Source organism: Stegostoma tigrinum, chromosome 38 (genome assembly GCF_030684315.1).
Source record: "Stegostoma tigrinum isolate sSteTig4 chromosome 38, sSteTig4.hap1, whole genome shotgun sequence".
In the NCBI taxonomy this organism is placed as follows: domain Eukaryota; kingdom Metazoa; phylum Chordata; class Chondrichthyes; order Orectolobiformes; family Stegostomatidae; genus Stegostoma; species Stegostoma tigrinum.
In genome coordinates, this window is record NC_081391.1 from 20358863 (window position 1) to 20374589 (window position 15727).

Sequence of the window (15727 nt, forward strand, 5' to 3'; positions counted from 1 at the left end):
CAATGATTGGTTGTCAGAGATTGTCAATCAGGAATCTGCAAGAACCCAGGCACCAATGAACAAGGAGAGGGGGTGTGGGGCAATGTGCTGAGACCCAGAGTCAACCAGAGATTTGGGCAACAGTCAGGTTGAGATTATTATTCTGTGATAATGAGAGCACTTAGCCTCTCAAGCCTGTTCCCCCATTCAACTGGATCAGTGCGAGTCTGTCTTTTCTTTGAATATCTTTGCCTGGGTTCTGCATCGCGTCATATTCTGAACTAACATAGCTCACCAAATCAGTTTTGAAATGTCCAAGGGGCTTGCAGAATGTTGGGAGTGATAATGTTATGTTTGAGATTAAGCATCATCACTGCTTACCATAGCTTTGATCTGAAGATTATTCCCCCTTTTCCAGGATTATTTCGCCACAGGAAACAGTACATTGTCTAACGGCATGATTAGATCCATTAGGAATCCAAAGTACCTGGATAATGTTCGTTCTTGAGTCTTCCACAATCTTTCAAGGACAAGGCTAGTTGATGTAAACTGTATTCATAATGTAACCAGCTTGGGGCTGAGAAAATGCTGGTGAATCTGTGCTAAGGTTCCTCAAATAACCCTGTCAGAGCTCAGCACAGCGCTCCAAATGTGCTCTGATGCCACTTCTATGCTGTTGTATTACAACACATGCTGTTTTGTTGTCCAGCCGGCTTGGGGGAAAGTGAGCACGTTCTGGCCTTTTTAATTCGGCTTTCATATCTGCCCACTGCCACACGGTTATTACGGTGCTGATGGCGACCATTCAGCCCATCGTATCCACCACCAACTCGCTGAGCGTTTCACCTCTTGCCATTCTCCTGCACTGTCCCTGTAATCTCCATGTTATTCCCTTCCAGATATCAGTCCTATTCCCTTTTGAATGCGTGAATTGAACCTGCCTCCAACACACTCTCGGACTATACATTTCACACCCTATCCACTCGCTGTGTTGGAAGGTTTTTATTTTTGCAGATCACTTCAGCTTCTTTTGCCAATTTTAAACCTGTGCCTTCTTGCTCCTGACCCTTTCACAAATGGGAACATCATGCCACTGTTTGTTCTTTCTGGATCCGTATTTGCGCCGTTTGCTTTCCAGAGAGACAAGTCCCAGCCTATCCAATATATCCTCACACCTGAAATTCCTCATTCCTGGAGCCATTCCAGGAAGCCTCCTCTGCACTCTCTCCAGTACGTCCACTCTTTCCTTCAGTGTGATGTGCAGAACGAGACACAGTATTCCTGTTGGAGTCAAACTTAAGCAGGTTCAGCATAATCACCTTGCTCTTGTACACTTGCCCCTACTAATAAAGCTCAGGGCACTGCGAGCTTTGTAAACGATTCTCTTAAACAGACCTCAGAGATAATGGGAACTGCAGGTGCTAGAGAATCTGAGATAACAAAGCGTTGAGCTGGATGAACACAGCAGGCCGAGCAGCATCTTAGGAGCACAAAAGATGACGTTTTGGGCCTAGACCCTTCATCAGAAAAGGGGGATGGGGAGGGAACTCTGAAATAAATAGGGAGAGGGGTAGGCGGACTGAAGAAGAATAGAGGAGAAGGTAGGTGGAGAGGAGAGTATGGGTGGGGAGGTAGGGAGGGGATAGGTCAGTCCGGGGAGGACGGACAGGTCAAAGGGGCCGGGTGAGGTTAAGAGGTAGGAAATTGAGGTGTGGCTTGAGGTAGCAGGAGGGTCTAGGTGAGAGGAAGAACAGGTTAGGGAGGCTGGGATGAGCTGGGCTGGTTTTGGGATGCAGTTGGGGAAGGGGAGATTTTGAAGCTGGTGAAATTCACATTGATACCATTGGGCTGCAGAGTTCCCAAGCGGAATATGAGTTGCTGTTCCTGCAACCTACGGGTGGCATCATTATGGCACTGCAGGAAGACCAGGATGGACATATTGTCTCAGGAACGGGAGGGGGAGTTGAAATGGTTCGCGACTGGGAGGTGCAGTTGTTTACTGCAAACTGAGCGTAGGTGTGCTGCAAAGTGGTCCCCAAACCTCTGCTGAGTTTCCCCAATGTAGAGGAAGCCATGCCGTGTACAGCAGATGCAGTATACCACATTGGCGGATGTGCAGGTGAACATCTGTTTGATGTGGAAAGTCATCTTGGGGCCTGGGATGGGGGTGAGGGAGGAGGTGTGGGGGGCAGGTGTAGCACTTCCTGCGTTGTAGCGGAAAGTGCTGGGTGTGGTGGGGTTGGACGGGAATGTGGAATGGATGAGCGTGGAGCGGACAAGGGAGTCGCGGAGAGAGAGTGGTCTCTCTGAAGGCAGACAATGATGGGGATGGAAAAATGTCTTTGGAAGTGGAGTTGGATTGTAGATGGTGGAAGTGTCGGAGGATGATGATTTGTATCCAGAGGTTAGTGGGGTGGTATGTGAGGACGAGGGGGAATCCTCTTGGGGAAGTTATTGTGAGGGTGGTGTGTGAGGAAATAATTGCAGGAAATGCGGGAGACACGATTGAGGACATTCTCGCTCAAAACAAGGAGGAATTGGCAAGTGGCAGTCTTGGAAGAACGAAGACATTTGGGATGTGCAGGAGTGGAATGCCTCTCCTTGGAGCAGAGGCAAAGGAATTGGGAATAGGGGATGGAGTTTTTACAGGAAGGTGGGTTGGAGGAGGTGTATTCCAGGTAGCTGGGGGAAGTCGGTGGGCTCGAAATGGACATTGGTTTGTCGGTGGTTGCCTGCGATGGAGACAGGAAGGTGAGGAATGTGTTGGAGGTGGCCCTTCCACGATGTAATGCAATTACACCATGCAGTTCACTCACTCCTGCACCCTCTTTAGAAATGCACCTTTTATTTTGTATTATCTCTACCTGCTTTTCCCACCATTTTTTCTGCTTTGAACTTCATCTGCCACTTGCGTGCCCATTCCACCAATATGTCTGTGCTCTTGTGAGGTTCTACACCATGGCCGTCACGCTAAGTTTCTTATCATGTACAAAGTATGAAATTGCATCTTTTATACCAAGGTCTAAGTCATTAGTTTGCTTTTGAAAAAGCCTGGTTCCTCCCCCTAACCCGTGGAACTCCACTACAAACCATCCCCCCCTCGTCCAGAGAGCATCCATTAGCAGCACTTCTGTTTCTAGTAATGAGTAACTCGTCAAAGTGACGAGCATCTACTCCTTCACTTGTCCCATTTGGAAAGTGAATGAAAAGCTGATGCAAAAGGACAATGCATCTAGAAGTTGTAGCCTCTCAGTGTTCATAATGTATTGAACCTACTAATTTCCAATTTTGAAACTAGTCCTCAAGCAAACTTAAGAAATCTACTCCCCACCCAAGTCCCCTAACCTGCCATTTCTAAATGGATGCTGTATATGTTGCTTGGCTTCTATTCAAGCAGAGCTTCAGAATGTTGGAGCTGAAAAAAGTTCACAAACAGGACCTCTCCTCCTCAGCAATTTCTGAACCCTGTTCCCCTGCTGAGAGCTTCACTTCAGACAAACAAGAGGAAAAGAAGTGACCCAAACAATGATTGGCTGCTGTGCATATAAAAGCTATTGGGAGGTATGGAAGGGTAGGAAGTAAGAAGTAATGAGGAATCAGGTGGGGGTGGGGGCGTTGAAGAAGAAAGGCAGAAAAGCTTGGATTCCAACTCTGATTCCTTGAAATCATCCATCTGCTAAACCTCAGGGCCCAAAATTAAAAACAAAACAAATCCACAAGCTGCAGATGGGAAGGTGTGGGACAGCCCTTACAGTCTGCAAACTTAGAAAGAGTTTACTGACCCTTACTGCTGTTGGAAAAAGGGTAGAGGAAGCACCTAGTGTCTAGTGTCATCCAGAGAAGAAAGTCCTAGCACTAAGTGGTACACACCTGGAAGGCTAATGTAACACTAAAAGCAAACACCTCATGTACATTTTCATATGGCAAATTTGTATGTTCCATATGTGCACACAATTTAAGCTACCTTTGGAAGAAGCTATAGAAGTGAGTGAAATTTCCATTGTGGATTTTTTCAGTCAAGTTTCCTGGTTAGCTGTTGGTAATTTAGGTAGTTTTAAAACAAAGATCCAAAATCCAGTTCCACAAATACTTGTATTTCCATTTGGAATGGCAGACAGAAAAAGGCAAAGTGTTTGTCAGAATTAGGTCACAAATGGACCAGTTTCTTCTATAACCCCATTCAGCTGAGTGTGAGCTTGTCAAACAGGTACTCTCCCACACCATTGTCAGGGGCTCCCAGTCTCTTCAGGTTGGTGATGTGATCTCCCAGCTTCTTGATCATCTTCACTTGCTCATCCAAGTAGTGCCTCTCCAGGAAGTCACACAGCTGGAGAAAGAAAAGAAATGAGTAGCTCACTAAACAGAAAGCATCTTGGTACTTCAAATGCTCTGTGCTATGTGAATAGGTACATTTAACCTCAAGGACCAATGCTTGATCACCTTCAGACAAAAAAAAGGAGAGAGATTGTGAAGTACTCACATGAGGGTCCTTGTGGCCAGAGGCGAGTTTGTGCAGATCCAGCAGACTCTGGTTCACATCCTTCTCCATCTGCAGAGCTCTCTGCATTGCCTCCAGACCATTGCCCCACTCATCCTGCTCTGGCTTCTGGAAGAAGGGTTTTGTTAGTCAGAAGCTGCTATGGGCTTCTGTACTAGAACTAAAGGCTGTGCCTTTCAAGGCTAAAAAAGGCTTGAACCACATGTTGCAGATTGCCACCCTCCACTTTTGGAGAGAGGGGGGGGGCATAACCTGCCACATCTTAAACATAAAAGAAATTCGGAATCAATGCACATGTGATGTTAGTGCTGGAGCTTAAGTGCCTGATGCAGCGTTTGAAGTCAGTCGCTCCCCCATACAAATGGGGAATTGTTGGAGTCAGTGAAGTACTAGACTATCCTACTGCCTAGTCAGTTCCAGCTGCAAATAAGGGAATGCAAAGCAAAATGTTGCATTGCCCTAAGTGACTCCGGCCCGGATGTTTCCAATGGTCAATCGTTTAAGACCACCAGGATGATAGTGAAAAATCACTGGGCACTACAGTTGAATGAAACCTCAAACTCCTTTGCCATTTGAGCATTTTAGAATTCAATTAAATTCCTAAACACCACCCTATCCATGTGGATGGAAACCTTGGTTAAGAAACCAAGCAGGTTTCTTAAAACCATGAATTTAAGTCAAGTACAGGTCATACAGAGGAGTGCTCATCTCAATCAATTGTTTCTGATCACTCCACGAGCTCCATTGGATTAGAAAAAGCCAACAAAAACATTTCAGCCCATGCACTTGAACAGGTGCAGAATCAAGATACAGGCTATCCAAAACAGGCTTCTGTCAAAGTAAACCCTCAAGCTTTCCCCTTTTAAATTAAACAGGGGGGTTAAAAGCCCAACCTTGATGTCCTGCAGGAGGACTCGGCCTCCACGTTTATTCTGGAATGCCATCAGTTTCGCAGCATGTTCCCGTTCCTCATGGGACTGCTCCTTGAAGAACTCAGCAAAGTGTCGCAGGGCAACATCGTCCCTGTCAAAGTGAGAGAGCTGTGGAGGGAAGGATTGGACAGGAATCAATTAAAGTAGACCCAGAAATTCTAAAAGCCAAGGGCTTGGTTACTCATTCTCTACCTGGCTTCAAGTTAGAGACTTGGAATTTCAGTCAAATATATTGGCCTCAGCTAGTTTGAAATCTAGTCATTTCTGACCACATGCAACCCCCATCCTTGTGTTTGGGGGATCATGTTAGGAAATAGTAGATGTTAAGAGGCCAGAGACAGCAGTAATTTTTGCCTTAGCATTCCACTTACTCTACTTAATGCCACAAAGACTTGCTTCCCTCACTCATCAGGGAGGTGGTACAGAAGAACCATCTGAACAGCCCAGCATTGACTCCTCACATGGATTAGTGATGTCAGTTCAGGTAAGAAAGATCTAGTCAGTTTTGGGGGCAGTGAAAACAAGATTGATCAGCTAGTTTCTCACCCCAAGACAGCCTCAACATTCAGTTTTACCATTAGAGTAAGGAATTAGATTGCTCATGTGGACTAGAATAATTCTTGTTGTCAAACCCACAGACACCTCAGATTTAGCCAGTTTAAAAGAACACGACAATGACAAGTTAGACAACAGACTTGTATCACAATTTACTTGGCAGGGGAGGCAGAGATTAGAATTAACCCTTAAATTACAGGTCACTAACACCAGAACTTGTTGCTCAGAATAGTGAATTATTAATAACTTTGAAAAAGTACCCAGAAGATACAGCACTCACCATGGAGAGGTAAACATAGGAGGAATAGAGCTCCAGGTTGATCTGCTTGTTAACAGCATCCTCACAGTCCTTGTGGTAGTTCTGACACACTTGGGAAGCCATTGTCACTATTCCTGCTCACTATCACGTAAACAAGTCTCATACTAAGCCTCAGTACCATATGCTCTAGTATTTATACTCCTGGGACATCCTATGTTCAACGAGGGAATGACATCACCAATGATGACTGACATTCCCTGAAAGCCAATTAGGAATCTCCCATGAATTTAGCCCCGCCTCTGCCCTCCCACCAATTAGAGAGAGGGTGTGGGTGTATGAGGCAGAGCTGATCAGAGGTGCAGATTGTTGTCAAGTCTGGATGGTTATTCTGTGATTGGATCAGCAGTCGGTCATTTAGAATCTCCAATCTGCTGGAACTCTCTATCGGGTCATGGTTAGTTTGAAAAAAAAACTAGATTTGGATTTGGAAAGCTTTTCTTTCTAAGCTTGTTGTGACCAACTGCAAGAGGTGCTCAATGAAGGAGAATCAGTTTCTGCTGGGATCTTGGAGAGAAAGGTAGGAGATTGGTGGTAGTTCCTAGAAATTTGAAACAGAAACAAACAGGACAAAGACAGGAAGGATGTTTCTGATGACCAATGTGCCCAGAACCAAGGGTCGCTGTCTAAGGATATAGAGTAGTCTGTTTGGGATTGAGATGAGGAGAAATGTCTTCAGCCAGACAGTGGGGTGTCTGTTGTATTGTCTGGGACAGGAAACAGTTGAAGCTAAAATACTGAAGGTTTTGAAGAGTTAGATGTAGCTGATAGGGCTATGGGGATCAAAGGGTATGGAGAGAGAGTGTGAAGAAGGTACTGAGTTAAGGGATTACCCATGATCATATGGGATGTCAGAGCAGGCTGGAAGGGCTGTATCAAAATGGTTCATAATTTTGAACATTTCAATCAGGTGATCTTTTAATCTTCTCTGCTCCAAGGAGATAAGGCCAATTTTTAAAATCTTTCCTGGTATCATTCCAGCAAATCTCCTTTGCACCGTGTCCAGGGCTTTAATGCCGTCCCGTAGAAACAGTGCCCAGAATTGAACACAATACTCTAATGCGGTCTGACCAATGGTGTGTAGTGGTGTAGCGTTACTTCTTTGCTTTTATACTCTCGGGCTCTCCTTAAAAACACAAGATTCCTATAAGCATTCTTCATGACTGTTTCATCTTGCCTGGCCACCTTCAGGGAATTGTAGTTTTAAATCCTGAGGGCTCTCTGCTCCTGTACTCACCTTGACGTTGTTCCATTGAACCTGTATTATCTCTTCATGTCTCCATGTTTCTTCGACCAAAATGCATTTCTTGCATTTTTTTGTGTTGAAATTATAAAGTGATTGCCAACATCAAATCTTACCCAATAAAAATCAAATGATCCTAATTTTGAAGTCTTCAACTGACACCCCACGTGTGTGTGTGTGTTTTTATGTGTGTGTGTGTTTGTGTGTGTGTGTGTGTGTGTCCACTATCCACTATCCCTTCTGTGAAGAAGCTGTTTCTGACATTATCCTGGACAGTTTAGCACTAATTTGAAGATTCTATTTCCATTCCAGACCCTACGTCCTAGATGACCCATTGAGATGAAACAATTCCTCTCAAGCTACCCTGTCAAATCCACGAATGCTCTTAAAACTTTCAATTACCGCCATCTCTTAACCTTCCATACTGAGGGACTCGGGCAAGCTGCCATCATCATTTAACCAGCTCTTTATCTCTGAGTTGATTCTGGAAATTCCCTGCTGCACCATCTTCAGGCCCAATCTGCCGAAAATGAGATCTCCAGAGGTGGTTGAACCAGAATGTGACAATTTCACAAAAAAACCTCCACCCAGGGGTGTTCAAATCCCTTTGAGATCAGGACTGACATTGAATTATTTTCTTTGTTCAGTGTTTTTATATCTCGTCACTAGTTTCAATACATTTTTGTCCACTTGTCTCAGTTTCATTTTGATCATTAGTTTTGACAACCCAGCAGAAGATGTTCCCATTTCTAAAATACTCTGGCTCATCTTTCTTGGTCAGAAGTGGATAACTTCACACTTCCCCTTATTGAACTGTATCAGCCAGTCTTCCCAACTCCATGGAAGTTTGAAACATTCTCCTGCCATGATAAAGTGCCACTTGATGTAATGCCATCAGCAAATATTTGAATTGAGGCAGTCCATTTCTTCATCTGTAACATTTATAATCCAAGGAAAAGTTAAGGCCCCAGCTTCGCTCCTTGGGGAAAGTAATCACATCTTGCTTTTTCTTTTATTACCTCATGGGGTGAACGTTTTGTTGGCTGGCCCACTTCCCTAATTATTATTGTCTTCTTGAATTGCTGTTGTCCATTTGGTGCAGGGAGATCCATAATGCCATTTTGGACAGAATTCCAGGATTCAGATGGTATGACTGTAGATTGAGTTTTGCCTCATGAGCTTCATTGAGTATTTTGAAGAAGTGATGAAGAGCAATGATGAGGGCAGAGTGGTGGGAGTGATCTACATGGGCTGTAATGAAGCGTTTGACAATGTTGCTCACAGTAAGCTGTTTAGCAAAGTGAGATCACATGGAATCCAGGGAGAATTATCCATTTGGATACAGAAATGGCTCAAAGGTGGAAGGCACAGGGTGCCGGTAGAGGCAACAAAGTGTGGAGCTGGAGGAACACAGCAGCCCAGGCAGCATCAGAGGAGCAGAAAAGCTGATGTTTCGGGTTGAGACCCTTGAGAAACTGGGAGGGGGAAGGGGAAGCTCAGAAATAAAGAGGAGGGGTGGGACTGGGAAGGTAGATGGGATGGTGATGGGTGAGTGCAGATCGGGAGTGGTCAGTGAGGTGGGAAAAGAAGATGTACATGAACAGGTCAAGGAGTTGGGGATTGGTCATGGGATTAGGAGACTTGAGGTTAATAAGGTTCACATTTAGTGTCTTGGGCTGTAAGCTCCCAAGGCAGAATGAGGTGCTACTCCTCCAGTTTGCGAATGACATTGGTGTGATACTGGAGGATACCCAAGGTGGACAGGTCAGCCATGGATTGGTAGGGGGGGAAAAGAAGTTAAAACGTTTTGCGATTGGAAAATATTGTTTGTTGCTCATTGAGCACAGATGCTCTTGAAAAACTGTCTCCCTCATGGTGGCTACATTGGGTGCAGCCGATACAATAGACCAACTTCAAACAGGTGCAGGTGATCTGTGTCTGATGCCGAAGGTTTGTTTGTTTTTGTTCTGAATGGAGACACGGGCTGGATGTGGTGGTGGGGCGCCGAGGGTGTCAGGGAATGGTTTAGCTGTTCCTGCAGTTGCAGGGAACAGGGCTGGGGTTAATGGGGAGTACAGAGTGGATGAGGGAGTGGCAGGGATACAAGCGTAGAGGTACTGGGGTGTCCACAGTAAGAGGGGCTATGCCTGCTTCTGTGGGATATGTGGAACAGTCCCTCTTCTGCTGCTACACTGGCATTATCCCCTGCCTGTTCCTTACTCAAAGATTAACAGTAAATAGCCAGCTACATTGCTGTGTGGGTGGTGAGTCAGCTGTCGGCCAACTGCTTTCCTTCCCTGAAAGGGTGAAAAAAGTTTAGAACTGTTGACAGTTGGCCTTTCTGCAAATTGAGTGAAGTGTCTCTGCTACTCTGACCCACCCCCCCACTGAAGCCTCGAGGCAATGAAGGGAACTCTGCAGATAAAGAAGGTGAACCAGAGGCTCCTGGATCTCCTTCTCTGCAAATGTAGCTTTAATTGCACCAGCTGTCCTCAGCAGTTGATTGCTGGAGCAAGAACAGGGACTATGCCACATTTGTCCCACACGCTACAAGGTGGGCATTGAGGATAGGACACACTGTTACAGGAGAGAGCAGATTCCTCACACAGTCTCCTACAGTAGAGACTTGTTAGAAAATCCAATTCCTTAGCTTGGGAAACTAGAACAGTGGTGTATTGCTTGCTCAAAGAAGCATGGAACAAAAGCAACCTGCATGCCAGATGCTATTGCTGTTACAGTCTTAAGGAATATTTTGAATGCTTAGATTCTACCAGTAAAGTTAACAGAAGATTACTGGCAAAACTGAGGCCTGGCAGTACCTGGGGACAGACTTCAGTTGTGGAGTCGCCAGACTCAAACATTAACTGGTTTAATCAACACACATCCAGAGTTCCACCTGCACCTATCCCGCCACTCCCCAACCCCAATTTTTATTTTGTATGAACCCAGCTTTTCGGAAAGTTGGAGTATTGCTAGGGAGAGGGCACCAGTTAAGTGGCTAACAGTTAGACAGAGTGGAGCAATTTTGGTCAAGCTATTCGCGAGAGACTACTCTTACAGAATTGTCACAGTGAGGACAAGACAGATAGTGAGCATTGCGAACAAGCCAAAAGCTTAACAGTTGTGATTTCCACAACAATTACTCACTTCAAAAATTCTTCTGACTCTGGATTCAGAAACTGAACAAAAATTGCCAGGGCAAGCATCGATTCAATGCAGAGAGCAAAAAGCCGAAGGGATTTAATAATCAGATAATAAACAGCCAAATAAATGAAGCAGTCACTCAAAGTCGTCAGATACATGGGCAATGTTTTCATTGACTTTTTTGTGCACTCTGCACTTGCACTAGAACACCAGTGTACATGAAATGGAGTTGTTGAATCCCCATTCAGCTCAGGCTGAGCCTGTCGAACAGATACTCTCCTTTGCCCTTCTGAGGGGCTCCCAGTCTCTTCAGGTTGGTGATGTGATCTCCCAGCTTCTTGATCATCTTCACTTGCTCATCCAAGTAGTGCCTCTCCAGGAAGTCGCACAGCTGGAAGACAAGACAAGTTAGTTGAGTCCATTGAAGACATATGGAAGTGACCCTTAATTCAGATTTAACAAATCACCACCATGTTGAGGGAGAGGGGCACTCTGGTGATGCGTTTGGACTGTTGTAGATTTAACAGTCTGCAGGAGGCAGTTATGAGATAATTGTATTCCCCCTCCCCCCAGGAGCAGACAAACAGATCACTTTCAGGTTGGAAACATTCATCTTTCCTGTAATTTGAAAGTCATCCTGGTAGTTTGTTGCTCTAAAGGCCATCAGCCCTACATGCTGAATTTAGCAGTGAAAGGCCAGGGAGCTTCTTGGAGAGAAAGTGAGGAACTCACATGAGGGTCTGTGTGGCCAGAGGAGAGTTTGTGCAGATCCAGCAGACTCCGGTTCACATCCTTCTCCATCTGCTGAGCTCCCTGCATTTCCTCCAGACCATTGCCATGGTCAGCCTTCTGAAGTGGCAGCGTGGGGGTGGATGGTAAGAGACAAGACACATCACTTAAAACGCAAGAAACCAGTGAAAAAAGCAACAAGATCTCCATCCCATTAAGAGAGTGTACAACAGCTAAGAGATTATATCCAAAGCATTAAAATGAAATACTGTTCTAGGCTTAAAGAGGTCTTCATCAGGACAAGATCACATTCCATTAAAACCAACCTTGATGTCCTACAGGAGGACCCAGCACCCACATTCATTCTGGAATGCCATCAGTTTCTCAGCATGTTCCCATTCCTTCAAGGAGTAGTCCCATGAGAACTCAGCAAAGTGACACAGGCAACATCTTCCCAGTAAAAGTAAAAGGATTGTAAACAGGGAAGCCCATTGGGGTTTGCTGTTGAAGATCCTTCTCTACTTGAAATGCTTCTTCAGTCAGGCCTGCAGGTTCTGGAAGGGAAATCCTCCCTTGTAAATCACAACAAAAACAACACCAGAATATGTGGAGGTTCTTTCCTTGTAAAGCAGGAAGGAAGGGAAACAAGCATCTTCCTACAAGTTGCGGGGGGGGGCGTGAATATTTCATACTTGACTCCAAATATTAAGCATTAAATGACACCTCATCATTCTGAAAGTCCATATGGTTAAGTGAAAATGGCTCAGCTTCAGTGAGGAAACCTTCCAACACAGAACAGAGTTCCCCACTCTGAAGTGAACTTACAAAGCTTACTAGTAAAGTATTGACAGCAAATAGACCCAGAGATTGAGAGTGTTCCTCCCTCTGGGATTGGAGGTCTAGGGTCACATATGTTCTAGAAGTAAGAGATCAGGTCTCTGGGCAAATTGACTTACTCTAACTATTCAATAGAATAAATCCAATTACATTGAACAAAAAGAAAAACAAACAGACTTCTCAGGTCATACATCAAGATCAAACCATTGAAAGATTATTCACTTCTCAAGGTCAGGGGAAGGCCACAGAAGATTCTAACATGAATTGAATGATGCAGAGAGATCCTACACCCACAATACAAGGAGACCACAGCTTTAAATCTGAAATAAATCCAGAGAACACCACAATCACCATGGAGAGATAAACACAGGAAAAAGAAAGCACCAGGTTGATCTGCTTGTTAACAACACCCTCACAGTCCTTGTGGTAGCTCTGATGCACCTGGGAGGCCATCCTCACTGTTCCTGCTCACAATCACTTGGACAAGTCTAGAACTGAGTCTCCCTCCAACAAGCTCTTGTATTTATACTCCAGAGAACATCCTGCACCAACCAGGGAATGACATCACTAACAATGATTGACAATCTCTGACAGCCAATCAGGAATCTGCAAGAACCCAGTCACCAATGAACAGAGGAGAAGGAGAGTGGGGCAATGTGCTGAGACCCAGAGTCAATCAGAGATTTGGGCAACAGTCAGGTTGAGATTATTATTCTGTGATAACGAGAGCACTTAGCCTCTCAAACCTGTCCCCTAATTCAACTGGATCGGTGCGAGTCTGAGTCTTCATTTAATACCTTTGCCTGGGTTCTGCATCGCATCATATTGCGAACTAGCACAGCTCAACAAATCAGTTTCGAAATGTCCAAGGGGCTTGCAGAATTTTGGGAGTGATACTGTAATGTTTGAGATTAAGCATCATCACTGATTACCATAGCTTTGATCTGAAGATTATTCCCCCTTTTCCAGGATTACTTTGCCACAGGAAACAGTACATTCTCTAACGGCACGATTAGATCCATTAATAATCCAAAGTACCTGGATAATATTCGTTCTCGAGTCTTCCACACTCTTGCAAGGACAAGGCTAGTTGATGTAAACTGTATTCATAACGTAACCATCTTGGGGCTGAGAAAATGCTGGTGAATCTGTGCTAAGGTCCCTCAAATAACCCTGTCAGAGCTCAGCACAGCGCTCCAAATGTGCTCTGATGCCACTTCTATGCTGTTGTATTACAACCCATGCTGTTTTGTTGTCCAGCCGGCTTGGGGGGAAAGTGAGCACGTTCTGGCCTTTTTAATTCGGCTTTCATATCTGCCCACTGCCACACGGTTATTACGGTGCTGATGGTGACCATTCGGCCCATCGTATCCACCACCAACTCGCTGAGCGTTTCACCTCTTGCCATTCTCCTGCACTGTCCCTGTAATCTCCATGTTATTCCCTTTCAGATATCAGTCCTATTCCCTTTTGAATGCGTGAATTGAACCTGCCTCCAACACACTCTCGGACTATACATTTCACACCCTATCCACTCGCTGTGTTGGAAGGTTTTTATTTTCGCAGATCACTTCAGCTTCTTTTGCCAATTTTAAACCTGTGCCGTCTTGCACCTGACCCTTTCACAAATGGGAACATCGTGCCCCTGTTTGTTCTTTCTGGATCCGAATTTGAGCCGTTTGCTTTCCAGAGAGAAAAGTCCCAGCTTCTCCAATATATCCTCACACCTGAAATTCCTCATTCCTGGAGCCATTCCAGTAAGCCTCCTCTGCACTGTCTCCAGTACGTCCACTCTTTCCTTCAGTGTGATGTGCAGAATGAGACACAGTATTCCTGTTGGAGTCAAACTTAAGCAGCTTCAGCATAATCACCTTGCTCTTGTACACTTGCCCCTACTAATAAAGCTCAGGGCACTGCGAGCTTTGTAAACGATTCTCTTAAACAGTCCTCAGAGATAATGGGAACTGCAGGTGCTGGAGAATCTGAGATAACAAAGTGTAGAGCTGGATGAACACAGCAGGTCAAGCAGCATTTGGGCCTAGACCCTTCATCAGAAAAGGGAGATGGGGAGAGAATTCTGAAATAAATAGGGAGAGGGGTAAGCGGACTGAAGAAGAATAGAGGAGAAGGTAGGTGGAGAGGAAAGTATGGGTGGGGAGGTAGGGAGGGGATAGGTCAGTCCGGGGAGGATGGACAGGTCAAAGGGGCCAGGTGAGGTTAGTAGGTAGGAAATGGAGGTGTGGCTTGAGGTAGGAGGAGGGGCTCAGTGAGAGGAAGAACAGGTTATGGAGGCTGGGACGAGCTGGGCTGGTTTTGGGATGCAGTGGGAGGAGGGGAGATTTTGAAGCTGGTCAAATCCACATTGATACCATTGGGCTGCAGAGTTCCCAAGCGGAATATGAGTTGCTGTTCCTGCAACCTATGGGTGGCATCATTATGGCACTGCAGGAGGACCAGGATGGACATGTTGTCTCAGGAATGGGAGGGGGGAGTTGAAATGGTGCACGACTGGGAGGTGCAGTTGTTTACTGCGATCTGAGCGTAGGTGTTCTGCAAAGTGGTCCCAAGCCTCTGCTGCATTTCCCCAATGTAGCGGAAGCTACACCGTGTACAGCAGATGCAGTATACCACATTGGCGGATGTGCAGGTGAACATCTCTTTGGTGTGGAAAGTCATCTTGGGGCCTGGGATCGAGGTAAGGGAGGAGGTGTGGGGGCAGGTGCAGCACTTCCTGCGGTTGTAGCAGAAAGTGCTGGGTGTGGTGGGTTTGGACGGGAGTGTGGAGCAGACAAGGACGTCGCAGAGAGAATGGTCTCTCCGAAAGCAGACAATGGTGGGGATAGAAAAATGTCTTTGGTGGTGGAGTTAGATTGTAGATGGCAGAAGTTTCGGAGGACGATGCGTTATATCCAGAGGTTAGTGGGGTGGTATGTGAGGACTAGGGGATCCTCTCGGGGAAGTTATTGCGAGGGTGGTGTGTGAGGGATGAGTTGTGGGAAATGCGGGAGACACGATTGAGGACATTCTCGCCCACTGCAAGGGGGAAGTGGCGGTCCTGTAAGAACGAGGACATCTGGGATGTGCAGGAGTGGTATGCCTCTCCTTGGAGGAGATGGGGCAGAGGCAAAGGAATTGGGAATAGGGGATGGAGTTTTTGCAGGAAGGTGGGTCGGTTGAGGCGTATTACAGGTAGCTGTGGGAGTCGGTGGGCTCGAAACGGACATCGGTTTGTAGGTGGTTGCCTGCGATGGAGACAGAAAGTCCAGGAAGGTGAGGGATGTGTTGGAGATGGTCCTTCCACCTTCAATGATGTAATGCAAATACACCATGCAGTTCACTCACTCCTGCACCCTCTTTAGAAATGCACCTTTTATTTTGTATTGTCTCTACATGCTTTTCCCACTTTGAACTTCATCTGCCACTCGCTTGCCGATTCCACCAATATGTCTGTGCCCTTTTGAGGTTCGACACCATGGTCCTCACTCTTATTTTCT

General features: G+C 45.7%; 1 protein-coding gene across 1 annotated transcript; it reads right to left on the reverse strand.

The window, feature by feature from the left end:
• Positions 1–4159: 4159 nt before the first annotated feature.
• LOC132206416 (ferritin, heavy subunit-like) lies at positions 4160–6349 on the reverse strand. Its single transcript, XM_059640535.1, has 4 exons — positions 6245–6349; positions 5371–5517; positions 4460–4585; positions 4160–4306 (listed from the first exon to the last, which is right to left on the reverse strand). The coding sequence occupies exons 1-4, from the start codon at positions 6344–6346 to the stop codon at positions 4160–4162; spliced, it is 522 nt and encodes a 173-aa protein (XP_059496518.1). The 5' UTR covers positions 6347–6349.
• Between the last annotated feature and the right edge of the window lie 9378 nt (positions 6350–15727).

Bases quoted from the DNA above. Each gene is read 5' to 3' on its own strand.
- LOC132206416 (XM_059640535.1), bottom strand. From the start codon at position 6,346: ATGGCTTCCCAAGTGTGTCAGAACTACCACAAGGACTGTGAGGATGCT. The intron at 5,518-6,244 runs GTGAGTGCTGTA...TTCCCTCCACAG, and splicing joins CCTATGTTTACCTCTCCATG to CTCTCTCACTTTGACAGGGA. The intron at 4,307-4,459 runs GTGAGTACTTCA...TTCTTTCTCCAG, and splicing joins CTGGCCACAAGGACCCTCAT to CTGTGTGACTTCCTGGAGAG.